General features: G+C 53.2%; 1 protein-coding gene across 2 annotated transcripts in view; it reads left to right on the forward strand.

Annotated features, from left to right (window-relative positions):
- The first annotated feature begins 397 nt into the window (after positions 1–397).
- Positions 398–25,354, forward strand: part of MSI1 (musashi RNA binding protein 1) — a 30,113-nt gene continuing 5,156 nt past the window's right edge. Inside the window, exons 1-11 of one of the 2 annotated variants that reach the window (XM_071572292.1) lie at positions 398–641; positions 889–929; positions 1,060–1,141; positions 1,254–1,338; positions 6,013–6,054; positions 7,718–7,810; positions 18,026–18,074; positions 20,038–20,120; positions 20,666–20,783; positions 22,394–22,474; positions 23,729–23,785. In XM_071572292.1, the coding sequence (XP_071428393.1) occupies positions 583–641; positions 889–929; positions 1,060–1,141; positions 1,254–1,338; positions 6,013–6,054; positions 7,718–7,810; positions 18,026–18,074; positions 20,038–20,120; positions 20,666–20,783; positions 22,394–22,474; positions 23,729–23,785 (790 nt within the window). In that variant the 5' untranslated portion in view covers positions 398–582. The remainder of the gene's footprint in view (positions 642–888; positions 930–1,059; positions 1,142–1,253; positions 1,339–6,012; positions 6,055–7,717; positions 7,811–18,025; positions 18,075–20,037; positions 20,121–20,665; positions 20,784–22,393; positions 22,475–23,728; positions 23,786–25,354) is intronic. The other variant, XM_071572293.1, reaches the window with a different exon arrangement.

Genomic DNA, 25,354 nt, shown 5'->3' on the forward strand with positions numbered 1-25,354 from the left:
GGCCGGGATCCCGAGCCAAGGAGGGCAGCCACGGTCCCGACCTGGAAGCGCCCTCGGCGGGGCCGGTCCCGAGCCATCCCCGCGCCGGCTTTAACCCGCCCGGTGCCAGCGTCCGCTCGGCAGCGGTGAGACCCCGCGGGGACCCGGCCCGGGGGCTCCGGGGTTCGCCGCGGCGAGCCCGAGCGCACCGGGCCGGGCCCGGCTCCGCCGCCCTTTGTCCTCCGCCCCGGGGCAGGTGCGGGCGGCGGGGCCGGGGACAAAGCGGCCGCGGGCTCCGGGGCTGCTCACGCCGCGGCCGCCGGGCCCGGCACCGAGCGCGCTCCCCCGGCGCGGAGCGGTCGCGGCTCCCGGCACTCGGCCCCGGCGCCGCCGGCGGGTTTTATGCGCAGGGCGGCCGGCGGGCCGGCGGGGTGGGAGGAGCCGGGCAGGTTGTGCCCGCCGGGCCCTCCTCCCTCGCTCCCTCCCCGCCCGGCGGAGAGGGGTCGGGGGAGGGGGCAGCATGGCCTGTCCGTCCGGCCCCTTTTCCAGCGCTCATCTGCCCCGGGAGTGCGGCGTCGCTCCTCGCAGGGAGAAGAGGTCCGAATGGAGACAGACGGCAGCCAGCCCGGCCTCGCCTCCCCGGACTCCCCGCACGACCCCTGGTACCGCCGCGGCTGCCGCCGCCGACCGCCCCCACCGCCCCCCCCCCCCCCCCCCCCCGGCCCCGGCCGCGGCCGCCCCCTCCCCGACCCCGGCCCCGGCCCGGGCAGGCGCGGCGGCGGCGGCGGTGCCGCTGCCAACATGGCCGATCCGCGCCCTCCCCTCCCCGCGCGGCCCCGCCGCCACCCCCGCGGGGCACCGTGGCCCCCCGACGCGGCCCCGCTCACCGCTCTCCCCTTCCTCCCGCAGCAAAATGTTCATCGGGGGACTGAGCTGGCAGACCACGCAAGGTGAGCACCGCGGGGCCCCGCACCTGCCGCCAGGGCCGGGGGTGGCGGGGCCGGGGCTGGGGCCGAGCCCGGGGGCGGGCGGCGGGGCTGGGACGGGCCGGGACACCCACGGTGGGCGCTGTACTTGCAGAGGGCTTGCGGGAGTACTTCAGCCAGTTCGGCGAGGTGAAGGAGTGCCTGGTGATGCGGGACCCGCTGACAAAGAGATCCAGGTGAGGGCCGGGCCCGCGCCTCCCTTCGCCCCCGCCGCGGCCCGGCCGCCACTTTAACCAACTTTCTCTCTTCTCTCCGCATCCCCTCTCCTGCCCGGGCTGCGGGGCTCAGGGGCTTCGGGTTCGTCACGTTCATGGACCAGGCTGGCGTCGACAAGGTCCTGGCCCAATCCAGACATGAACTGGACTCCAAGACGGTGAGATGACTTCTCTCATCTCAGGGGTGCATTTGCCGGCGGAGCGGCTGTGCTCGGAGCAGCCGTCGATTGCGGTGTTTGATTTCCAGTTAGAGGTTGTAAACTATTGATTTCTGATACGGATCGATCGTCCCCTTCTCTATCCCACTTTGCCGGCGGGTAGTTGAGCTGCCGCCCGAGCACCGGGCTCGCCGTTGGCCTGGGGCCCGTTCCTGGTGTGGATCTGTGGATGCTGGTGATGGTTTTCCTCCTGCCTATCGGTTGTGAGGACCTTCTGAGAAGTGACCATGGCCCTCTTGGAGCTGGGACACCTGAGCGCGTTTGGGGCGAGGATTTGCCCCGGGGAACGGATGCGGCTGCGTTTGGAGAGAGGGAAGCCGCCCTTTTTGCCCCGTGTGCTGCCAAGCACCGCTCCCTCCCCAGGGGTGCTGTTCCCCAGCGCCCAGGCCCTGCTCCCCAGCCATGGTGGCCTGTGCTCCCCCTCGGCAGAGAGCCCTCGTGTTGTGCGCCCCAGAGACTCCTGTGGTTTCCCCAGGCGAAGTTTTTGTAACGGTCGTGGAGGTTCAGGACTTTATTGTCTCCGAGTGTGGCCAGTGCCCGCCCATGTGGGCCACCACCGGCCCCTTGGAGCGGCTGCGGCTCCAGCCCTTACTCTGCAAGTGGGATCTGATGAGGAGCCCTGGCTGGGCCAGCAGAAAGATTTTGGTGGCTCCCTGGGCTGGGGGAGGATCGTGGTGGGTCCTGCCTTGTGAATCTGTGGCACTCAGGAGATGTGCAGGCTGTTTAGAGGGGTGGGGGTGAGGTGTCTGAGTGGGAGGTCCCTTCCCTTTAGTTTTGGTGACTTGCCTTCCCCTGAATTCCTTTTCCTTGTGGCTGTCCTGGGGTGAAGGTGAGGGTAGGGATGGGGGAGTGGTGGGGGCTGTGAGGGGGTGGCACGGTGAGGGGAGATGTTCTGGCTCAGGCAGAGGCTGCTGAGGAGTCCAAACGTGCAACTTTATTTCCTGCAGCGCGTGGCTCAGGCGATGTAGCCTTTATCTTGGCAGAGAGAGAGGGCGGGAGAGCGAGACCCTCTTTCTTAGGGTTTACGGCATGAGTTGCAGTGAGATTTATGTCTGTTCCTCTTTAACTGCCTGGATCACTCCCTTTGATGTGCACAGGTCCTTCCTCCCCACGGGAGCTCCCGGTTAAACCTACCCCAGCCTTCCTGGCTGAGGCTGAGTCCCCAGGACTCCCAGCCCTCTTCCTTTCAGGAGTGATGTAAAGTGAGTTTTGCTCTAAGGGAAGGTTATGGTAAAGTCTTTTTAGGAGGGCCTAAGGCTTTCTTTTTTCTTTTTTTTTTTTTAGCTAGCCTGTGTAAACACAGCGTCTGCTCAGCTAGTCCCATCATGAGTCTCTGGGCATAGACCCATTTTGGAAAGGCAAGTGATGGATGTCTGTTGTAGCACTAGTCCTGAGCGTGTTTTGGGGCTAGAAGCGAGACGAAACCCACAGTCTCCATTCCTTTCCCCAGACCAGCACTGCTGCCTGTGTGAAGCCTCTCTGCAGCTCATGAGGGCAGGCAGGGCAGGGCAAGGGCGGACAGTGGGCTCTGCAGGAGAACAGAAGGGCCTCATGGCGCGTGGGGACCGGCCAGCCATTGAAATTCCCTGCTGCATCTGCTCCGCTCATCCTGCCGGCGCAGCACGGAGAGTGAGGGCAGTTTTACCAGGGCCTCCCTTTGTTAGGAACTTTGATCCTCTTCCCCCTTCTTAATTTTGTTTAGTGTGGTTTTCATCTGGCTCAGATGTTTTGGGGAGTTTTGCTTCGTGAGAGGTTGGTCTTGTGGTAGCACATGGAGCCTCCATATGCCTTCTCCCTGCTGAGCTGAAAGGCTCTGCTGTGAGTCATGGGTTAAATGACAGAAACTCACCTGAATCTTAATTTAGAGTTGTATGAAACTTTGCAGGAAAAGGCCTGGTGTCCTGTAAGGACAGCCTTCTCTCGAGGCTTGGTGTCTCCTGGCAAACAACATTTGATAGACAGTATCTGCTCAACTTGTTGCTTCATTGTTTTGTGGTTCTTCTTACCCTAACGAGGGCGATTGGCTTATTCTTCAGGAAAACCTTGTCCTTTTCAGACTCCTCTTTGTTTGTAAGCTAGATAGCAGCAGACTACGTGGTTATTTTTGAAAATACTTGATATGAGAATTGGCTTTACAGTCTCAAGGTGAAAGAAGGATTCGCATGACTCTGTAAAGCTGCAGCTGGCTGCTGCCCTGAGCTCCTTCTTTACGTGCTCTGGGAAGAGCACTTGGCAGTGCTGCGTTGCCCCGTCGTTTCTTTGTTGCCGTTGCTGAGTTTTTGCTGGATTTGTCTTTTGTGGGGGAGGGAACAATCTGCAGCTCCCAGGCAGCACAGACCAGCAGGGCAGAGGTGGTGGTGGAGGTGCAATGAATGAACAAATCCAGTCGTGAGGTCTCATGGGTCCTTCCCAGCCCTGCCCATGCTTTGGGACACCAGTACCAGCCGGGCTAACACAGAAGTTATGTGACCTGAGCTATGAAATGGTGCTGTAGGAGCTTTACTGAGGACCTGGCTGGCCTGCTGGCACACCTGCAACATCAGTGGGATTCTGCATCCCCAAAGCCTTGTGGGGTGAAGGGAAAGTGGTTTGAGCTCAGGTGACTTCCACTCAGTGCAGCTTGATCTGGGTTTTGTTTTTTTTGGATACGATCTGAGCAGTTCTGAATTTCTGAATGCTCTTAGCAGATTTCTATCTAGGTTTGTAAAAAGGATCCATTACGTCAGTGGGTGACACTGAAACACAACTCCTCCAGAGCTATTTGTTTTAACACTAGAAATGAGGGAATAAGGTACCTGTGCTTTTGCTTTAATTAGGAAAGACTTGAGCCACCAAGGAGCAGTCCAGTTTGAGTAACTTGAATCTGGCCCTGAACTCGCTCCCCTCTGCATGTTCCCAGGGCTGCGCCTGCAGTCGGTCACCCCGGCCTCCCTCTACCTGCAACAATAGCTGGTTGTGCAGAAGAATTTGTGAAATGACTGCCTGCTCCCTCCAGCCAGGAGGACACGTTATCTCTGCCCAGTTGATCACACTCAGAGTAATGAGAAAATGAGGCTGAGCTTAGCATTGCTGAGTATGAAAGCATCTTATTGGCAGGAGCTGAATGACACTGGCTGAGAAGTAAAAGACAGTAGATTATTGTTTTTGCTTATTATCTGCCATCAACCTCCTGGTCTCCTGCCGTCCCGTGTCCTCAGAATTCGCTGTGGGTGTCTGCACTAGCCAGGAAGCAGTGGGGGGGGGTGGGGAGGGCAGGGCCTCGACGGGTCTGATGCCCCAGGGAGGCACCAGAGGGTTTGCTAATCTGCTGGCGCTTGGAGCTTGGGGAGGGAGGTTTATTTTTGAGTTTATTTCTGCTCTTCACTTTTGCCTCTGTTTACCTACGTGCTGAGTTTATTTATGTTGTAAGCTGTGAGTCAGGATGGAGGTGGGGAAGGCAGAGAGAGAAGCTGGTGGAAGGGCACAGGGGGGCCAAGCTCCGGGGCTGTGTGACAAGTGAAAGGATGCGGGACGGGAGGGCAGCCAGGCTGGAAAGCTGAACAAAGCAGTGAGAGGAGCTGAAGAAACACAGCTTCCTTTTGGGCTGTAGGAGCTGCTGGGCTGATAGGACAACACTCCAGGCTGCCCTTCCAGCCGCAGCCTGTCCAAGTGCAGGGATGAGCCAGACCTGCCTTTGCTACTGGTCTTTGTAAGCTGATTTGTAGGTCTGGATCATCCCTGATGTGATGCAACTTTTCAGGAGTTGCTGTAAAAATAGGCTATAAAGAAAGAGGTGGTGGCTGAGGAGGAGAGGAGGCTTTGTGGGTGTTTGGCTTGCAGCTGCCTTAGTGTTGTCCCAGCTTTTGTGGTGGTGCTGGTGGTGGTGTGAGGCCAGTGCAGGCGCGGGCTCATCCGTGCTGAGCCCAGCAGAACGCGGCACCTGGATGGCGGCGCGGGGCCGGCGGCTCCGGCCGGCAGCAGGTTTATAGGGAAGCTGAACAGGCACAATGGAGGCTGAGCCCGCGGAGGGAGGGAGGGAGGGAGGCATCGCGGCTTTGTGTGCGGCGCAGCCTGGGGACAGGGGCAGCACGTTCCCCGCGGCCTCCACAGCCTGCGCGCCTCGGGTCCGTCTGTGCCAGCCTGGCTGCGCTGGTATTGCTTCACCCTGTGTTTGAAGGGTTTGAAATGTTGGGCTTTTTGTGCGTTACTGCTTTTCTGTCCTGTTACTACCCAGGTGAACTCCGTACTTGTAGGCAGAGTGAAGGGCAAGATCAGAAAGGCAAAAGAAAGCAGATCTAAGATGAGGCTGGTGATGCAGGGCACCCAGGAGCAGGCTGAGCAGGGAGGGTACAGCCCAGCCTGTTAATCCCAGCATGTGATGGGCACTCTGTGCGTCTGGCCAACTCAGCTGGAGATGTACCACTGCATGCTGGGATTTGTAGTCTCCCTGGATTACACCTTACCAAGAGGGAAAGATGTCTGCAGCCAGCTTCATTTTGTACCCCTGAGGTAGATTCCTTGGGTTTTTAGCAAGGTGCCATGTGGGCAGAGACAGCTGTGCACGTGGAGGAAACCCTGTGCCTGTAAATAGGCAGGAAAAGCGTGTTCACTTGTTCTTCCCCACATCTCTTTCAGATTGACCCGAAGGTAGCGTTCCCCCGCCGAGCACAGCCCAAGGTAAGCACTGCAGGCAGCCCTTGCACCCCAAAGGGTGAAATTCGGGGTGTTGAATCTCGTCCCTCTGTGCAAGGTTGTCAGTGCACACAATGGAGTCACTCGCTGGGGTTTGCTCAGGACTCACCTGGAGCGCAGTGCTGGGAGTTTGCAGGGCACTGGAGGAACCAGGAGGCCCCTCGGGTGTACTTTAGAATGTACTAGTTAAAGCTGGTGGATTAAATGCTGCCCAGAGTGAACTTAGTCCTTCCAGAGTTGCAGAGAGTGTTTGAACATTCCAGGCCTTAGGTGGTACAGAACAGTTCCATGCTGTGATGTGAGACAGGTGGAGAAGTCATATGTGTGCACCTGTGTCTTTATGAATAGGGGAATGGCAGGGAAGGGGAGAAGGATTTCACTGTATGAAATGTCCTCGTGTGCTTCAGCACTGGAAAAGGCAGAAGGAGTTCGGTGTTGGACCTTTTTACAAGAGGCTCTGGCATTGAAACGTGCAGTGGCAGGAACTTTTTCCAGGAGTGCAGCTAAAAACTTGTAACTGGGGAGCCAGCAGCAGTCTGGAGGCTGCCTTCAGGCCTTGAGTCTTCCTTTAACTTGGCTCTTGCATACGAGTTTTGAAGTTTAGAGTCTCTATTCCAGGTGCTGTCATGGGTGAAAGAGCTGGGCAGAAGCTGTGTCAAGAGGCAGGGAGGGAAGAGGAGGCTGATGTTGGGAGGGGAGTAAGGGGTTCAGGCACTGAGAACAATTGGTGAGCAGGTATCCCGAGTAACTGGAGCCAGGAAGCACATGGTAGGAATTGGGTTAATTCCATTAAGCAGTTTGGTGACAGAAGGTGCTTTAGTGTTAGAACGGGCTGCTCTCCAAGCCAGGGAATTGCTGCGGATTAGCCCTATGCTCCTTGGGGTAATTAGGACCATGTGTTCCTCTGAGAGCAGGGGTGTAGCCAAGCAGCTAAGGGGAGGATGCAGCTGGAGAGCTGCTTCAAAGCATGTTGGTGTGCCTTAGCCTGGCTGCCATGGCCCCTCTCAGGGTAGTTAGTTTTCATCCTTGTCCCAGCTGCATCAGTGGCAAGTGGCAGAGGGATCTTCTCTTGGCCTTTGCAGAGGCAGAAGAGATTTAACTGGGAGTTGACTGGTCTCCACTTAAGTGACTGGGGAATGGGTGTGAAATGAGGCTTACTCTTTTGAAGCCCAGATGCTGTGCAATTTGTGGGCTGGGAGGATAAAGCCTGGAGAGCCTACCTGTGCTGGCAGGCCTCCTGCCCGTGCCTCTGCTCTGGGAGCAGAGCAGGCACCTCTGGAGCAGAGTGGCTGTGCAGTGTCAGGACTGGGGAGCGGACAGCTGTGCCCCACACATCTGGGTGCTGTCACAGTGCCCAGGGAGCAGTGGCAGGTTAGTGGGGGGAGAGGCTGGTAATGTGCTGTCTGATGAGGAAGTGATGGCTGGGTGCTGGCACTCAGGATGGGGTACTGTGAGAGTGAGAGCATCAGTCTGGTGTGGGACAGATCTGCCAGTTGTGTTTGGCCAGAGGGCTTCAGGAAGGGGGAAGCTCAGCTGCAGCAAAGGGACAGGCACTTCCCAGCAGCAAAGGGGAGTTAGTGGCCTTTTGAGTCTCATTCTGTGCTCACTCTGGGTTTATTTGGTGAATTCCTGTCCTTCCCTCTTCCAGATGGTGACCCGAACGAAGAAGATATTTGTGGGTGGTCTGTCTGTGAACACTACTGTGGAGGATGTGAAACAATATTTCGAGCAGTTCGGGAAGGTAAGTCTCTTGAGTGGTGTTGGATCAAAGCTGTCGCTTCTGGGGCAGAAGGAGTCTTCTGAACTTCTGTGGGGGCGGGATTAGGAGTTTGCAAGTCTTTTGCGAGGGTTAAGTAGATTGAAGGTCAGTTACAGATGCTGGCTGGCTGTAATGTCCTTGGAGGGGCTACAGCTAGTGACTTCTGCCCTGTGGTGATTTGAAACAGAGTTTCTGCTTGTTCCCAGAATTGCTGGTACCTCAGCTGAGGGGAATGGTTTTCCAGTTTTTCCCTACCCAGAGGCCTCTTGTGGCTCGCAGATTGTTGAAACACTGGAGGCAGGTTTGTAGACACTCCTAACAGAGTGGCTGCAGCATCAAACCTTTGATTTTAGCCTGTTTCTAACTCAAAACCTTGTGATTAATATTTTGATAATCTTTTATTAAAAATAAGTCTTTGGTCCTGAAACTTGTCCTGCTGAGTCTTGGACAAGTGGTGGTATAAGTTTTGAATATTTAAGGAAAGTTTGGCACTATGATTGTCCCTTATGTTGGTCTGGCTCTTCTGTGGCAGGGGGTGCCTCAGGGAAGGGGGGGCTTCTGTGGCTGAAAGTCACTTGTTCCATGCTCTCTGACAGCCAGGTGTGCAAATTGTGAGTGTGGACCGACCAGAGGATGGAAGGGGCTTGGGCTTGGCCTTTCAGCTGCAGCAGGAGGTTGTCAGCATCCTCATGAGTGATCTCAACAGTATTAGACTGAAGGATTCTGATATTTTTAATGGGATTAGGAACTGAAGGGGATCATCGAACCCAAGTGCTGAATGCAGTCACCTCTGCAGCAGGACACTGCGACTGTTTCACTGTTGTGTGGTGGTGGTGTGCTTGGGTTTCCTCCTTGGGGCAGGCAGTGTTGGATTCTGTGTCTGCTGGGACCTTCCTGCCCAGTTAGGAGGGTAGAACAGAGTTTGGGGCAGTAATGTGGCCAGAACGCTGCTGACACCATCGTGGGTATGGAGGGAAGTGCTGTGGGAATTGCAGAGCGTGGGGATGAAGGCTTTGGTATTAGTTTTCATTTGAAAGGTCCTGAAAAAGGGTGGTGTTATGTTAAGGCACATTAATTGGTGAAAGGAAGGGGAGTTTTGTAGCTAATTTTGCCATATTGTTGAAACTTGAGCAGAAACTTTGGGACAAGTATTTGCTCAAAACCTTTGTTCAGCTTCTGAAGTCAAATCTGCATGTTCTGGTGTGCAAAGTGGGACTGTGTTTTTGTTCAGTCCTAAAAGAAAGTGGTCAGATATCCCCATGTTTGCCAGTTGTTAACTCTGTGTGGTTCCATTTTCTATTAGAAACAAGCAAACTCTGTTGTGTCCCCAAGAGCTTTTACATGTTGTCATTGGAGGTGCCACCACTAAAGGTGGTGGCGTCCATGTGTCTGAAGGTTGCTTGACTTGCAAGTTCTCTGCCCTGCTGATGGATGTATTTGGTAGGAAAACAAAATGTCTTGGGCATAATCCCCCTTTAACCTTCCCGGTCTCCCTGTTAATTTGAAGCAGAAGCATGTCACGGAGCACTCAGTTCACAGGCCGTTAGAGTTGCTTTATTCTGAGCGGTCCTTCTCAGTTTCTTTGGGGTGTTGTGCTGTTATGTTCCTCTTGTTTGATGATCATGTGCTGAGAGGTGTCCTGACGCCAGAGACTGGCAGGAACTGGTTGTGTCAGATTGTTTTCTGGGCAGAGGGGAGAGTTCTGCATAGCTCGGTGCTCACACGAGCGTCCAGCACAACATCCGGTGCTCCAAACGCGCATGAGGCCGGCGCAGCTGGACTTGGCTCTGGGGAGTTTCCGTGGGGAGAGGTCAGGGCTGGGCAGATTGACTCTGTGTTTCTGGGGCAGTTTTCTGACTCATCTGTTCACTTCAGCTGAGAGAATCCTCAGAGCTCTTGTGTAAAGCATCATTCCTGTCCTGGAACCATCTTCCAGACTAAGCCTCAAATAGTTCACCCAATACCCTGAGAACTGTTTCCTGAGAGACTCTCTCCAGTAGATAACTTGGTATGGCTGATAGGAAAGTGGGAAAGTGTTTTTCAGAGGAAAGCCTCCTTGGCCTTCAGCTCTGTGATTCTGAGCTCTGAATGTGCTGCTGGATGGTTTGTAGGGTTCAGAAAAGCCTGTTGCCTTCAATTTCACATGTGACTCATGGAGAACATGATTTTGGTACACACAGGCTGTTTTGGTGGCTGTTTCAGAGTTCTCTCCTAGGATCCCTTGTTTAGAGGTGCTCCAGGCACCTCACTCTGGTCTTCATCTCCTCGATTTATGGCATCTCTAAGTGAGAGGTGCTGAAGCCTCAGTCATGGTATCCTCAGCTTAGAAAAGTTTTTTAGGAAGACCTTCCAAGTCATTTCGGTCCAGTACTGTTCTTGGAATTGGGTTAGGATTGTGTGAAAAGGAATTGTTAAGGATGCCCTTTTGAAACAGTTCCTTGGAGGACTTACCCTCTGAGGAAAGGACTTTGTGTCTGTTCCCTTTCTCCTGAGTGGCCCCACAGTTTTCTAGGACCTGGCAGGAGAAAAATTCTTCTTTCCTCCTACCTGTCCAGGGAAGGCAAGAGAACACTTAGGATCTAGAGAGGAGAGAGTAGGAAACACCAAGACATCCTGTGTTAATTCCTCAAGATTGAGGTAGCAGTTTCCCAGGAGTGGGTTTTAGTCAGTCTCTGAGAATCCAGTGGGAAACTCAGTTTGGGTCTGGGCTTCAGGGAGAGATCATCCTCTGCTTCTGAGGACAGAGTCCAGGCTGCTGAGTAGGTTTTGCATGAAGGTTGTTATCTTTTAGGTAACCCTCAGGCCACAAGCCTAAGTGTGTGTTAGATTTGCCACTACTTAAGGCCTTTAAATTAGATAGATGCTTTTGAAAAATACATTTTAGCTCAGACAGAAAGCATGCACATGCTGAAGGAATTACAGGAGGAAGTGCTATGGCCTGCAGAACAGATGAGGTCAAATTAGATTATCATAATGTTCTCTCCAGTCCAAATCCATGAACTGCAGCTCCCAAGTCTACCAAGGTAGCTCATGTTGGTGCATCTCAGGTCAGAAGCAACACACCTCGTATGTGCATTATCAGGAAAAAAAAGTGGAGGTTTAGTTGGGCTGCAGAGGAAATGGTTTCCTATTTCATAAAACAAAATTCCCAAGTCTGATTTTTCCATTTTGGCATTTCCGCTTGCTCTCCTATTTTTGTTTTGTTTTGTTTTCTTTCCTTGCTGTTTCCAAAACCTTCTGTCATCTTTGTAAAATGGAAGTGGCAGAAGAAAGATGAAAATGTGTGACGAGGAAATCCATGAGTATTACTTAGGGATATCAAAATACTTGGCTTTAATAGGTACAAAAGGTGAAGCTTCAAAGAGGATCCCAAATACAGTGTGAGTTTCTGTCCTTCAAAGAGGGATCACTTCATTTTTTTTCTCTTCCAAAACTGTAACTAAAAATATGGGCTACTGTTTTCCTGGAGAAAAAAATACAAAGGGTTTTTTTTTAGTACAGTGAGAGAGACTGAGAAGGGATCTCAAGCTGACTGTGGCTTGTCAGGTGCAGCTGCTGGGGCTTTGAACATAGTGGGATCTCTCAGAAACACTCCTCTGGTTCCAAAACTCCAATCACTCTAAGATGCAAGCTCAGGCCATGCACATGCTTTCTAAAGGAGATTATTTTTTCAACTGTAGGGCAGAAGTCCTGGAAAGACTTCCAGCCTGTGTAGCCAAGTGTCTTGGCTTAACTTGGATGGTGTTGGAGATCTCCAGACAGCACAAGGAAGTGTTTCAGCAGCCTCTCTGGATTCAGGCTACCACCCTCACTGAAACCTGAGAGAGAGAGAGAGAGAGAGAGGAGGAAGGTTTCTTGCACTACCACCTGAGGCACAGCTAGTCCTCTGTCTAGTTCAACATGTATGAGACTGCCAGAGAAATTCAAGTCACAGCTTCCTCCTTTTCTACTTCAACCTGTGGGAACATGTTCTGTATTATTTTGGGGGAGGAAAAGGGGTTGTCCATCAGAGTAATTTCTTTGAGCTGTTGGGTCTCTGATCTTGTAAGCAAGGTTGTCAAATCAAAACTGAAAGAACACAGACTATCTTTCTATTTCAAGAGTTGATCTGATGAAGCTTTGTGGTGGAGGAAGTCATATAAATTGCAGGATAGGAGGAGACTTAGAGCAAATAAGGTCTTCTTGTCGTGGAACTTACCTGAACTGTGAAATCTTTGCGGCAGGATGTTGTTGCTAAAATTTGCATAGGCTACAAAATGATTGGGCAAATTCCTGGATACAGACACTCTGAATTCAGGAAATCCCCAAATTGCAAGTACCTTGGAAGATGATGGAGTGTTCTGGGGTCCATGGTAATATCCTTGCCTTGTCTTTATGTTCTTCCAAAGTTTTCTGTTGTTGGTTGGTACCTTGGAAGGTGCTGGACAAGGCAGAGCTCTGCCCTAACTTGGTGGAGCCAGCCTTTTCTTTGCCATTAAGAGAGAATCTTATCCTTCCAGAAACTAGAAATACAGAGGTCCTGGAAGAAAAGAGGTCCTGGACCCAGGTCAGGTGCTGGAACTCATGGTTTTGTTGTTCTTGCTTTTGCTTTTACATTTCATGAAGCAGCAGTGCAGGAAATACATTCACAATGACGTCTTTGCATGACTCACTAATCAGTGGTGGCACCAAGGGTGCTTGAAAAGTGCTTAGAACCCGTCTGCATCTCTCCCTGGGCCTGCAGGTGATCTGCATATGTGGATGAGTCGGTGGTGAGAGCTCAGCCTCTCCGTGCCCAGAGAGAGATCTGCTCTCTAAAAATACCCTGGAAGCAAACAAGATCTGCTGAGGTCTGAGGAGGGTTCTGACCTTTAGGCTGCCATCTAATACTCTGTCCAAATTGTGGACCCTTTGCCTGAGAGGTTCTGAGAAATCACTCCGGTGATGACTCTGGTACTGTCCCGACAAGAGCAAACCACGATGTCCGAGGGGCTGGGTCTGATGAGGAAAGTTTGTTTGTGTGTCACAAATCCATATTCAGGTACACCTGCCAGAAAAATGGTGTGGTTGACTTTGCTATGCTGACTAATGGGAGAACCTTCAGATCCTGATGGGGATTGTCTTTAAAGGAGGACTTGTTTCTGTGCTTATAGTGGACATGATTTCCCTCACTTTGGATCAGGAGAATGTTAATTAATTAATCCTTAATCTGCCGCTCTCTGGAAATTTCAGGGATCAAAGCTACTTGTCAACCTGCTGTGGATTTCCAAACTGATTTTGGATTTTCTTCCACAGATCAGAGGGCAATTTATGCAAATTCTCACGCTTACCGTGGTTGCAATGAACAGATGGGGAGGGGAGGAGAGGGGAATCTGATCACCTCTCTGGCGGCAGGAGGCAGTTTGGCCTGTGGTAACAATGCCTCTGCAACAAAGGGTTCTCTGTGCTCCGCATCTGGTAGGCACACAGCCAAAAACGCTGTGGCAGCAATGGTCATTCAGGTCTTCTGGGGTTCATCTGATATTGCCAAGTGCCCCTGTGGGAGTGGGCAGGAACACCTGGACAGGCTGTTCTGCTCACCTGTGGCACGGAGCAGGCTCTGTTCCCTTGGCTGAGTCTCATTCCCAGAGTTTTGGGAGTGGGCTGAGAGGGGTCCTTGTGGTGCTGTGTGGGTGCCCCAGACCTGCTCCCTGGATCCAGGCTCTGTGTTTGTGCATCCTTCTCCCTGGAATCGGCCTGGCAGCTGGGAGAGCCTTGCAGAGTTGCTATTGCCCTCTCTTGGCAGGATGGCCAAGTGGCTTCTTCATAGTTTGGTTTATATTTCTAGATAGTTTGGTTTATGTTCTCCATGTTGAGCTGTCTCAGCAGTTATTATTCTTCTGCCTGACTTTTCTACGATTACGTTGCCATGGTTCCTTCTAGGACCAGCCCAGCCATTTTTATTTGCTGTTCAGGTGGAAGATGCCCATCTCTGCAAACCCTTTGCTTGAATATTTTCAGTTTTCAAAATCTACCCTTTGGAAAGAGTATCCAACATTTCTCATAAAACTTGTCTTGGAAATTACTATTTTTTTAAATCTGCATGAGGCTGCCATGGTCTTCCTCTCTGCAGACTAAAACAGGAAGATTGGAAGATATTAGAATGGGAATTAAGCTTTAAAATCCCAGGCCTTTTTGGCCAAAGCTGATTGGATCATTTACGATTATGGCATCTCTAAGTGAGAGGTGCTGAAGCCTCAGTCATGGTATCCTCAGCTTAGAAAAGTTTTTTCAGAAAGACCTTCCAAGTCATTTGGGTCCAGTGCTACTTCTGGAACTGGATTGGGACTGTGTGGAAAGGAATTGTTAAGGATGCCTTTTTAAACCATTTCCTTGGAGGACTTACCCTCTGAGGAAAGGGCTTTGTAACTCCGTTCACTTTTTCTCCCAGTCAGTTTTCTAGGACCTGGCAGGAGAAAAATTGTTTCTCTTTCCTCCTGTCTACCCTGAGGATCTGGAGAGAAGAGAACAAGGAGCACCAAGTCTGTCCTGATTCCTCAAGCTCAAAGTACCAGGCTCCCAGGAGTGACCATTTACAAGAGCACACAGTGACAGTACAAGGGGGAATGGCTTCAGACTGAGAGTAGGTTTAGATTGGGCGTTAGGAGGAAGTTCTTGGCTGTGAGAGTGGGGAGGCTCTGGCACAGTTTGCCCACAGAAGCTGTGGCTGCCCCATCTGGCATTCAGGGCCAGGTTGGACAGGGCTTGGAGCAACCTGCTCTAGTGGAAGGTGTCCCTGCCCTTGGCAGTGGGGTTTGAACTATCATAGAATGTGCTAAGTTGGAAGGGACCCACAAGAATCATTGAGTCCCACTCCTGACCCTGCGCAGAACACCCCAAGAATCCCACCATGTGCCTGACAGTGTTGTCCAAACACCTCTTGAATTCAGACAGGGTTGGTGCTGTGACCACTTTCCCCATGGGGAAGTGCCTGACCTGACAAACTTTTTCCTGATATCCAATCTAAACCTCCCCTTGGCTCAGCTTCATGCTGCTTTCTGCAGTCCTGTCACTGGTCACAAGAGAGGACATCAGTGCCTGGTCATCCTCCACTGCCCCTTGTGAGGATGCTGAAGACCCCAGTGAGGTCTCCCCTCAGTCTCTTCTCCAGACTGAACAAACTAAGTACCCTCAGCCACTCCTCATACAGCTCCAGACCCTTCCCCATCCTCTTGGCACACTCTCCAATGTTTTAGTATCATCCTTACATTACAGTGCCCAAAACTGCCTTGATACTGCAGGTGAGGCCACTCCAGTGCAGAGCAGAGCGGGACAATCCCCTCCCTCACCTGGCCAGTGATGCCTGATGCCCCCAGGACACATTTTGGGCTACCAGAGCAGTGCTGACTCACATCCAAACGGCCAAGACCGCCAGGCCACAAGTAGTCGATGAATCCCATGGGAATGATAATTCACCTGTGATGGGGATGCGGGAGGGCACCCACAACGGGGGCCTCTGGCCCTCATTGTGGGTGCCCTCCCGCATCCCCATTGCAGGCCACGGGTACCAAACGCTGCAGGGTGGCTTTGTGAGCTGCTAATCCAGGCCCCAGCTGCCATGGCGGCTGCGTTGCCATCGCGACAGCCCCGCCAGCAGCCGCCTTTGTTGGGGCCCAACACGGTCCAGCCAGGAGGAGAGAGAGAGGAGGGTGTGTGTGTGTGTTGGTGGTGGTGGTTGTGGTTCATGGTCACAATAGGTGCCCAATTATGGGTAGTTGTGGTTGCAGACCTGGGTTTGGTGGGTGCTGGATGTGGTGTTTCTGTGCCTTCAGTGTGGGGGGTGAGGTGTGTCCCCCCCATATCAGGAGCTAGGGGGGATCTGGGGTCTGTTTTGTCTCACAGGTCTGTGCTGGGAGGAAGGATAAAGATGGTTGTGATAGGTTGTAATGGGCATAAAATCCACTGGTTGTAGCCATACACAGAGCTGAAGCTCTGGAGTTGAGTGGGGTAAAATTATTTCACATATTGCGTGTATAGACACTTAGATATCTAAGGTTTAGTTTATAGCAGGAAACAGCTTTCAGAATACATGTATTATAGTAAATGTGTTTTTGCAAGGTGAGTGTATTTTGGGGTGCTTGGTAGGCACCTGATCTCAAAGCAGAATCTTAGGAAAAAGCTCAGATCACAGATCATAGAATTTTAGACAGAGGAAGGCTGCAGGTCTCTCTGCGTATGACACGTGGTTTGGGATAGAGTGGTTGCACATCTCCTGACTCTTGAGTGCTCAAGCACCTCGGCAGTGCCTGGCCATTGCCCAGGATATTGCTGTGCCCTGGGTTTGTGTGGATGTGCACTGGGCTCTGGTGCTTGGAATTGCTCTGCTTCCCAGGCTCTGAGAAGAAGAGAGTGCTCAGGCAGAGTAAGTCAGCAGCTCCTTTTGCCTCTGTTTTTTTTTTCTCATGCCCGTCTCTCATTGTGATGGGGGTGTGATCTCCAGATACCTGATTGAAGTCCTGGGGAGGGGCACTGCCTCAGAGTCCCACTGACACAGCTTCCTCCCAGTATTTACTGGGGAGCAGGACAGCTGTTTTCTCAGCCTTTTTGTGAACTGGCTGGAGGAATGGATCTAGATTTTAAAATGATAAAAAGGAGGCAATAAAATCTCTTGAACTGTTTTGAAACATCAGGTTTCCCCCTAGCATGTCCCATAGTGCTGCACCACAAAGGGAAATGGTGCAGGTGCAGGAGCCAGCAGCAGTGCGGAGTTGGCAGTGATGAGCTGCCCCCAGTGCCCATCTCCCTGGCTGTGTCTTCCTTCAGGTCTGTGTGAAGTCTTATGTCCCCCATGTCTCCAGCTTGGATGCCTGGCACGTTTCTCAGGTGTTTGTTGACTGAGGGAGGCCGAGCCAGGACGGGAAGAGTGCAAGATAAGCAGGAACCAGGTTGTCTTCACCTGGAGTGCATGTGTTAGACAAGGCCAAGGGCATCGAATATGAACTCTGTCTGCTTATGATGGTAATGGAAACAGCAAGGGCTCCTTTCATCCACTTGGAGCTGAGGTGGAGTGAGGTGTCCCATATTGTCTTGGGGGGTTGAGGGCTGGAGTCTCTCCCTTCCCTAACTTGGGCTGTGGGCTGTCCACGGGCAAAGCTCATGGCTGCCTGTGCCAGGGGCAGGGCTGTGCTCTGCCCTCACCAGGGGCTATTCTGGACAAGGCAGCGATGCAGATGCCTCCTGGGATGAGGCAAGGGAGCAGTCCTGTGGAGTTGGGGGCGTGCAGGGCTTGCTGCCCGGGGAGCGGCTGTCTCGCATGGAGGAGGAGGAGGAGGAGGAGGAGGGCCAGGGCAGCTGCTGGCCGGAGACTGCTGCCACCTCCCCTGAGCACTTGCACGTCCAGTTTCATAATCGGATTAAGGCAGTGGTATTAGAGAGGAGGGATGGGTCAGTGGGACAGGTTTACACTGGGGCTTACACGGAGAGGATTGAAGTGTATTTTTTAACCCTGCTCGGCCTGACCTGTGGAGCGGTGTGGATGCGGCTCCAGGAGGCAGCACCCGCGGGGAGATGGGGGAAAAGTGGCACCAGGCGGTGATGTGCTCGCCGGGGAGGAGAGAAGCCCCAGGCCTGCTGGGGGATGGGATCCGGCCGCCCCTCCCCCCGGGAAGGCAGCCCTGTTCAGGCCTTGCAGTAAATTTGCTCTAATTACAGCCTCCAGCAGTGGGAAACCTCACTTAGAGGAAAGGCTCCTCTGGGGTGGGGGCGGGGGCGCTTCCCAGCTTTCCCAGGCAGGCTCTGTTGTCTGAGGCCTCTGCTTCCCCTGTCGCTGGGAGGCCCCTTATTCCTCTCCCCTCTCCAGCTTTGCTTCTCTCCCCCCCTTTAATTCTCCTCTCCTTTGAGGCTGGGATTTGGGAACAATGCCTTCCCTGCTCCTTGCCCCGCGGCTGGAGCTGCAGGCAAACAATCGGGGTCGCTCAGTGCCAGGGGCTGGGCCGAGGGGGCTCAGCTCAGCAGCACCTGCCCCGGGCTGGCGGGGGGACCACGCTGGCCATGGCTTGGGGAAGTGCCTGGTGTGTAACTGCTATGTGTGTGTATATGCACACCCTGTTTCCTTACAGGGAACAGGAGGTCAACTCTTGATCCCCTCTGGTTTGGGGAGGTCTGGGAAGCTCTGCACAGTTGTGTTGGAGAATGTTTGTGGCAGCAGCAATAATCTGACTGCATCCCTTCTCTTTGCAGGTGGACGATGCGATGCTGATGTTTGACAAGACAACCAACCGACACCGAGGTGAGAGCAGCCTCCTGGCCCTGGGAGAGGGCGTTGCAGAGCGTTTGCCTGCCGCCTTGCCTCGGGAGGGGTCGGTCTCCCAGCAGCAGGGGATGCGGGTCGCAGCTGCTCTTTATCTTGCCTCCAGTCGCCCCATTCTTTTGCATCTGCATCCTTTACCAGCGGCCCTTGCAGCACAGAGAGCTTTTGTCCAGGGCACTTCCTGTGCTGTAAACTCGCCGAGTTGCAGATATGTGAGAGGAGATGGCCCCCTCCCTGCCCGCTCACCTCCGTGGCTCCAGCCCGCAGTGTGTGTCTTACCTTGTCCTGGGTAATCTGAGCTCTGGGAAAGCTGACACGAGAGCCTGAAGAGTGGCTGCTCCTCACCCCTTCCTCGGCCCGGAGCCCACTGGTGCTCCCAGGTCACCTTTTCTTACCCGCGTTCTGCTGGTGGAGTCTGGTTACAGGATGGGAGCAAGGCTGTACTATTTGTGCCATGCAGACCCAGCCCACCCATGACTGTCCTTGCCTCCTGCCTTCCTGGTGAGTCCTCAGCCTGACTACCTGGTGGCGTGGCTGGGCTCTACACTTGCATCCAACTTGGAGGTTTATTGGCCACAACTTAACCTGCAAACTTAGCTTGAGCCTCTTCCCAATCAGTGCCAATAACAGCCCTGTGCTGGCTGCTGTTGTATGTGTTGTTTGAAGCACTTCCAAGCACCTCTGCCCCCAGAGAAACTCTCCCTGTGCCCTTCTGGTTTTCGCCTTTTTCTAAAGCCATTAAATCTACTCTGACCACCAGGCCTCGGATGCTGTTCCAGCTTCACCTTAAAGGGGAAGAAGCGTTAACCTCTGTTTGTCCCAGGAGGTACTCTGGGTACCTCCCAGTCACTGTTCCAATTAAAGAGTTGTTTGGGAAGGAGCAGGGAATGCTGCCAGCCGCTGGGTTGGCAGCAAGGGGCTCAGCCCAGGGCACAGCAGGCCTAGTAAGGGCCTAATGGGGCTCAGGACTGGTTTTGGCATCAGGGTTTTGCTCTTGAATTCCTGAGCTGCTCTGCTCATGGGTATTGAGGTGAATAGTGTGGAACTACCTGGGCACAGACAGATAGACAAGTTTATGGAAAGACATTCTTGGCAGCATGGAGAAAAGGCTGGGTTCTGGGCAGTGGATCCCCATCTGCCTTTAAAAGTTATTTTAAAGCACCATGGAATTGGCCAGTTCTGGAAAGCAGAAAGCTCTGCTTAATCCCAGCTTGCTTGTACAGCAAGCTTAAGGACATCCTCCCACCTGCCTCAGTTTTCCGGAAACGGCTGCAGTCAGCTGAGAGTTCAGTCTGCCCACCCGAGCTGGGCTTTGCCAAAACTGTCAGCAAAGGGGTTGGTGAGAGAAAAGAGGTGTGAGCGTGGGCCAGGAACACGCTGTCCTGCCTTACCCCAGATACAAACCTTACTTTGGTGAAACTTTGCAAATTGCTGTGCCTGTGTCTGCCTTGCTCTGTGCAGCTGCACTGCTGATAATGTGCCTGCTCACATGAGCCTTTATGGCCAGTGCCTGCCGAGGGAACTGCAGGGTGTTCCTGCTGGTGGGGTGCATTCAGCGAGGATGGTGATGTCCTGGCAAGCAGCTGTTGGTTCCCCCACCGACTCTTTGTGTGAGTGTCTGCCTGGATCCTCCCCCATGTTACCAGCCATGTGCTTTGCCTTGCAAATAGCAGAGTTGAAAAAACACCCAAACCTGGTTTTGAGAGCAGTTGGGTTCAGAGAGGGTGGGAAGTACAGGATGAAGAGGAAAGGAGAATCTATAAGGGACCAGTCCTGTTCTTGTGCATAAAAGCAGGATTTGCTGGAGAGGGAAGATGAGTGACAGCTGTTTTAGAAAGGGCTGATTGTACTGTCCTTCTTTCCTGCCAATAGAAGACTGTGGGGTAGCTGGTGCAAACTGTGAGAACTCTGACCTGATCAAGGAGTTTTGCCTTTTCTTCAGGGTTTGGGTTTGTTACATTTGAAAGTGAAGACATTGTGGAAAAAGTATGTGAAATCCACTTCCATGAGATCAACAACAAGATGGTGAGTGTTTGGGGCAGAACCTGGGGGAGCAGAGATAGCGCTATAGGAGAGGGCAGAGCAGTGGCACAGGGGCAGGATGTGAGGCACTTGGGTTCCAGCTCATTTTTCTCTTTAGTGTGGAACTGGATTGAATGTTTTCACCAAAATCACATCAGTCGGTCTAGGAAAGAAACTTGCCATGTGGGAGTGAACCAGCACAATAGACAGTTCTCAAGGAGGAGAGCTGACTGTAACACAGAATTGTGCCATGCTTGTATGTTTTGAAATTACACAAAACCTCGTGCTGGCCTGGGAAGGGGGCAGGTTTTACCTCTGTTCAGAAATGATGAAAGTTAGGCTTTCAAGCCCCTCATTTTCTGGTGGCTGCAGAGCAAGGCAGCCTGGCAGTGAGCAGGCAGGAGACAGGGATGGCAGGGAAGGGCTGAGGGCGGTGGCTCGAGCTGGGACATGCTGTCACACAGGCAGCCCTGCCTGGCCTGCCTGTGCTCTGTGGCAGTGTCCTGTGCCTGCCACAGCCAAGCCTGATCCTTACTTTCCTGTGGCAGGTGGAGTGTAAAAAGGCTCAGCCGAAGGAGGTGATGTCCCCAACGGGCTCGGCACGAGGGCGGTCCCGAGTCATGCCTTACGGGATGGATGCCTTCATGCTGGGGATCGGCATGCTGGGTAAGCCCCCGGACAGCTCCCCGGCTCTCCCCCCGCTCCCGGCCGTGCCAGGCAGCAGCTTAGCGGGTTATTCCGGGCGCGGCGGGGCGGCCAAGGGCAGCGCTGCCCGTGCGGGGCCGGGGGCGCTGCGGGGGCGCCGCCACTGTTTGCGATCGCCACTTGCCCTCTGGTGGCACCTGGAAAAACTGCAAACGTGTCACCGCTGCCCGACGGCCCGGCCGGCCCCGCACAGACCCTGCGGGCCCGCTCTGCCCCGCGGCGGCTCCTCGAGGGACCCGCAGTGCCGAGCACATGGACTGTAATTCCTTAATGCCTCTCGTGGAATAGGATGTACCTACACAGCTGAGTGTGGAATAATCTGTGCCCAGGCATCTTCCTCCCACTCTTCCAAAGGCTTTCTGATGAATTAGCTGATTAAAGAGCCCCTGAACTTCCCCTTGGAACAGTGGTATATGTAAATGTCTCCACTGCCATTTAAAGACTTTGAAAATGCCCTTAAAGTTCTAGTTCAGTTTTGCCTCACTGTTCCCACCCTCTCAAGTACAGCAAATACCTGGTATTGCAGGGAAAGCTGTATATTTATTGTGGGACTACATTGTGAGGAGGACTTGGTGACAAGCAGTCTGGGTTTCATGTCTAGCAATGCTTCCAAGGCAAATGTGTTCAGATAAAAGATTAAAAAAACAGTAAAAAAAAGTCACTGGTAGCCTGCACTTCCAGGTCTGCAAACCCTCGTGCTTGGATCTGAGAGTCAGCATGATCCTTTCAGCATGGGTGCTGTTCCTGGCTCCTCTCTCTTCCCACATTTATTTGAGCCAGGCCTGAGCTGACCCAAGAGCACTGTTTGCTCAGGATCATCATTGGTGTTGCTGGGCAGGGTGGACTCAGCCTGGCTCTCAGTGCTAAGCCTGCTGAGTAGCAGTTAGTCACTGAACAAAATCCCCAAAAGGGCATTTTTTCCCCAGTGTTTTCACTTGACTTATTGAAGGAAAATAAATCTTCAGCCTGTGGTTTTGTGTTTTGCCTTTTCTAAGCTATCTGAGTTTTAAAGCAGCAAGGCTCAAGCTGAGTCACTGGGAAATCCACGTATTCGTGTCTTTGGAGATCTCAAATCAAATATTCATCTCTGAGTCAGTGCCCTGCGTTCTCACAGGCCTGTTCTGTAGAGGTGGTCAGCTTCTCCGGGAACAGCAGCAGATGTCCTCCCTCCTGGTGCTGGGAAGAAGGGCTCTGCCTGCATTCCCCAGCACTTCTGGTGCAAAAGTGACTCAGAGCTATTCAGCCATTCAAATGCTCCTTCCTCCCTGATCCCCTGTTTGTAAATCCAGCTGATGCATCAGAAAGCCTTAGACTGCAGAGCTGAGAGTTTGAGAAGGAAAGCTCCATGTCCTTACATGTTTGGACCAAGGGAAAATTAATCAGGTTTGCTGAAACTCCTCTGCAGGCTCACACGTGTTGTGTGCTCTGCCCAGCACTCTCCTGGGGTTTCTGCTGTGCCCCCTATTTCTGCTTTTTAGCACCAAAGGATGCTCGTGGTGTTTGTGAGCAGCCACGCTCTGAGGGCACTGCCCCTGCCATTCTGCACTAACAGAGCCTTTTCTCTTCCCCAGGTTATCCAGGTTTCCAGGCTGCCACCTACGCGAGTCGAAGTTACACTGGCATTGCACCTGGCTACACTTACCAGTTCCCTGGTGAGTGGAGCTCCCTCTTGTTTTTTGGTCTGCCTTCAGGTGATGGGAGCCCCTGGCATGATCCATGACCCAGGCTCTGCCCCTTTCACCCTTTTCCCAGTTTGGTCTTTCTTTAAATTGGAGACGGATGTGGAAGGGGGAGGGGAGAAGCCCTGGAATAGGTGGGAACAGCCTGTCCTTCATTAGGATTATCCTCACACTGCAGTGGCAGGAAAAGCCCAAGGCTGCTCTGATGCCCTTTGTGCTGGCCTGCTCTGTAGGGCTGCTGCTGTGACACAGAAGGGCCCTGCAGCTCTGCCTGTCTCACCGCCTTTGTGTGCGTCTGTCTCTCTTTACCAGAGTTGCCACCACTCTGAAAGTAGCACAGAATGTTAAACCCCATGTGCCAGGGAACTCCTGGGCACCTGAAACACAGGTGCCTGCAGCACTGCAGTTGTGCTCTGAACAGCACCTGGAGCACTCACAGCCTCCACAAAGCATCTGCTGGGCCAGGGGGCTGCAGATCCCCCGCAAACTGGGTGGTTTCAAGCTCCCAACCTGGCCATGTGCTCAGAACATGGACTCCATGATCAATGGCTGGAACCTGCTGTGCCGCAGCTGCTCAGAGCTTTGTGGGGCCTCTCCTCCCTCCCACTCTCTGCCAGGCAGGGGAACGAGGCAGAGCACACTCAGGGGACAGACTCTGCTATTGCTGTTTTCTAGAGAAGTGGCAACTCTGAGCATCCCTTCCTTACTCCATCCCTCAGTGTGATGGTTGATTATGAAGTTTTAATATTAGGGGCTGGGAATGGGAAGTTTCCTCTTTGCCTGTGGCAAGCCCAGGCTGATATGGCTGAAAGTTGCTGTTGCCTCCTGACTGTCTGGAAGCTCTCAGTGAATCCAGCTGTAGTGGTTTCAAGTGCCTCATGGTAAACCCATGCCATGCTGAGCGTGGCACCTTCTGAACACCCACTGGCATTGCCACCAAGAGGTCAGATTGGTGGGGTCACAGAGCAGTGCTCCAGGGCAGGCCTGAGGCTGTACAGTGAAGCTTGCACTCACCCTGCCCTGGCCACATTTATTCTAAGGATAAATGGATCCTTTCAGCCTTCAGGGCAGGAGTCCAGCACCTTTCAGCACGAGTTATAAATCAGTTTAAAGAAGACACTGGCCTGGCTGCAGGCTGCTCCCCCAGCAGACCCTGGCTGCTGTCTCTGCGGGGTCTCCCTCGGGGTGTCTGATGACTTCCTAAGCTGTCTTGCATTTCGTTTTTAGAGTTCCGTGTAGAGCGGACCCCTCTCCCGAGTGCCCCCGTCCTCCCCGAGCTCACAGGTCAGTCCTGCTCATTTCCTAAACTCACTCACAAGCTGGAAGGGGAGAAGAGGGGGCTTTGGGCTGTTCCAGTGGTATTGCTGCTCCACAGCCTGGCACAGTTAGACTGGAAACGTTCCTTATTTTCTCTTTCATCTGAACAAGCTCTGTCCAAAGCTGGGGCTGAAAAGATGGAGAGGCAATCAGAGCCATGTGTATTGCCTGTAAGAAGGGCTGTGCAGGTCCCTTCCTGCTGTTTGCCTTGTTTTTAGCTCCTCGCCCCAGGCTGAGTGTAAACCAGATACGAAAACTGCAGAGAGCAGGGTGACTGCCACAGGTCTACAAATGACTTCAACCTGAGCTGCTGCAAGGATGAGATTTGGAGTGCTGGGAGAAGGGAGAGGGTGTGGGGGCTTGGTTGTTCCAATCCCATTTTCCTGGGCAGGAGGGACTGCAGGGAATGCTTTCCTTGCTCTGGGTGGTGCAGCTCCCCAACTACTCCCACACAGGCTCCCCAGGTAGAAGTGAGTATGTGGGACTCTGCGAAGTCCTGCGGTGCTTGCAGGGAGCTGTGGAACAAAATGAGAGCAGAGGACCATTCTCAGTGTCCTCACAGTGCAAATACTCTCTGGATCTTCAGCCCCTGGGATGTGTGCAGTGTGTGCTCCCTACATGATGTTCCTTCTGTCTACTCTCCCTTCCATGGCCATGTTTTCCCCAGCTCTGTCCTGTCCATGTTTTCTGTTGTAGAAAAGCAGCTTTGTGTAGCACCCTGCTCCCCATGTGCCATCTCATTTCCGTGGTGTTCCCTCTCCCCAGCGCTTCCTTGCCCCCACCTGTTTCAGGGTTTGAATCTCTCTGTAAAAGAGTGTGGGAAAACTTCCTGGGAAGCTCTCCTGGAATTAGCAGTACAAACAGGCTTGATAGAGAGTTTCTGTGGCACAGAACTGTGTGATCCTGAGGTTCCTGAGGATGCTCAGGTTGGCAGCTCCCCGTGGACAAATATCCCTGAGGGATGTAAGGGGAGACTAAATCTTGTGTCCCTCTTAACAAAACCCTTCCCTGGCACCATGTATGCAGCTGCATAAGCACCTCTGAGCCTTCTGGTTGCCAAGCAAAGGAGATGTGAGTCCAGTTGTTTATTTACATGATTTTTTTTTCAGCAAAACCCATCAAATTTGTAGAGGAATGCTGGTGACTTGACAAAAGTGTTTTTCCTTTTGTGTCCACCCCTGGCTGCCCTGTACCTTTTCCTAGCAGAGGTGACCTGCCTGGGGCCTGGCTGTCATTGGTGGCCAGGGCTCTGTACAACAAGTTATTAATGCTGGTGTCCTGGCTGGGTGCCATGTTAGCTTACAGTCCTGAGTGTCTCACTGAAGTACCAGCTGGGGATTGTGGCATCCTTCCCTCCCCATTACGCTTACCTCCTGTTAAACAGGCCCTGTGCAGCCGCTTGGCTGGGCCACGAGCTGCCATTCCCATGTATAGGCTGCAGTTGGCCCCATGGAGGGCAGGGCCCCTCCGCTCCCACAAAGGCCCAGTGAGCTGTGCAGCACTTGAGGGCCCTTGTGCCTTGGAGTGGCTGCAGCA

The sequence above is a fragment of the Pithys albifrons genome, chromosome 17 (genome assembly GCF_047495875.1).
Source record: "Pithys albifrons albifrons isolate INPA30051 chromosome 17, PitAlb_v1, whole genome shotgun sequence".
Lineage (NCBI taxonomy): Eukaryota > Metazoa > Chordata > Aves > Passeriformes > Thamnophilidae > Pithys > Pithys albifrons.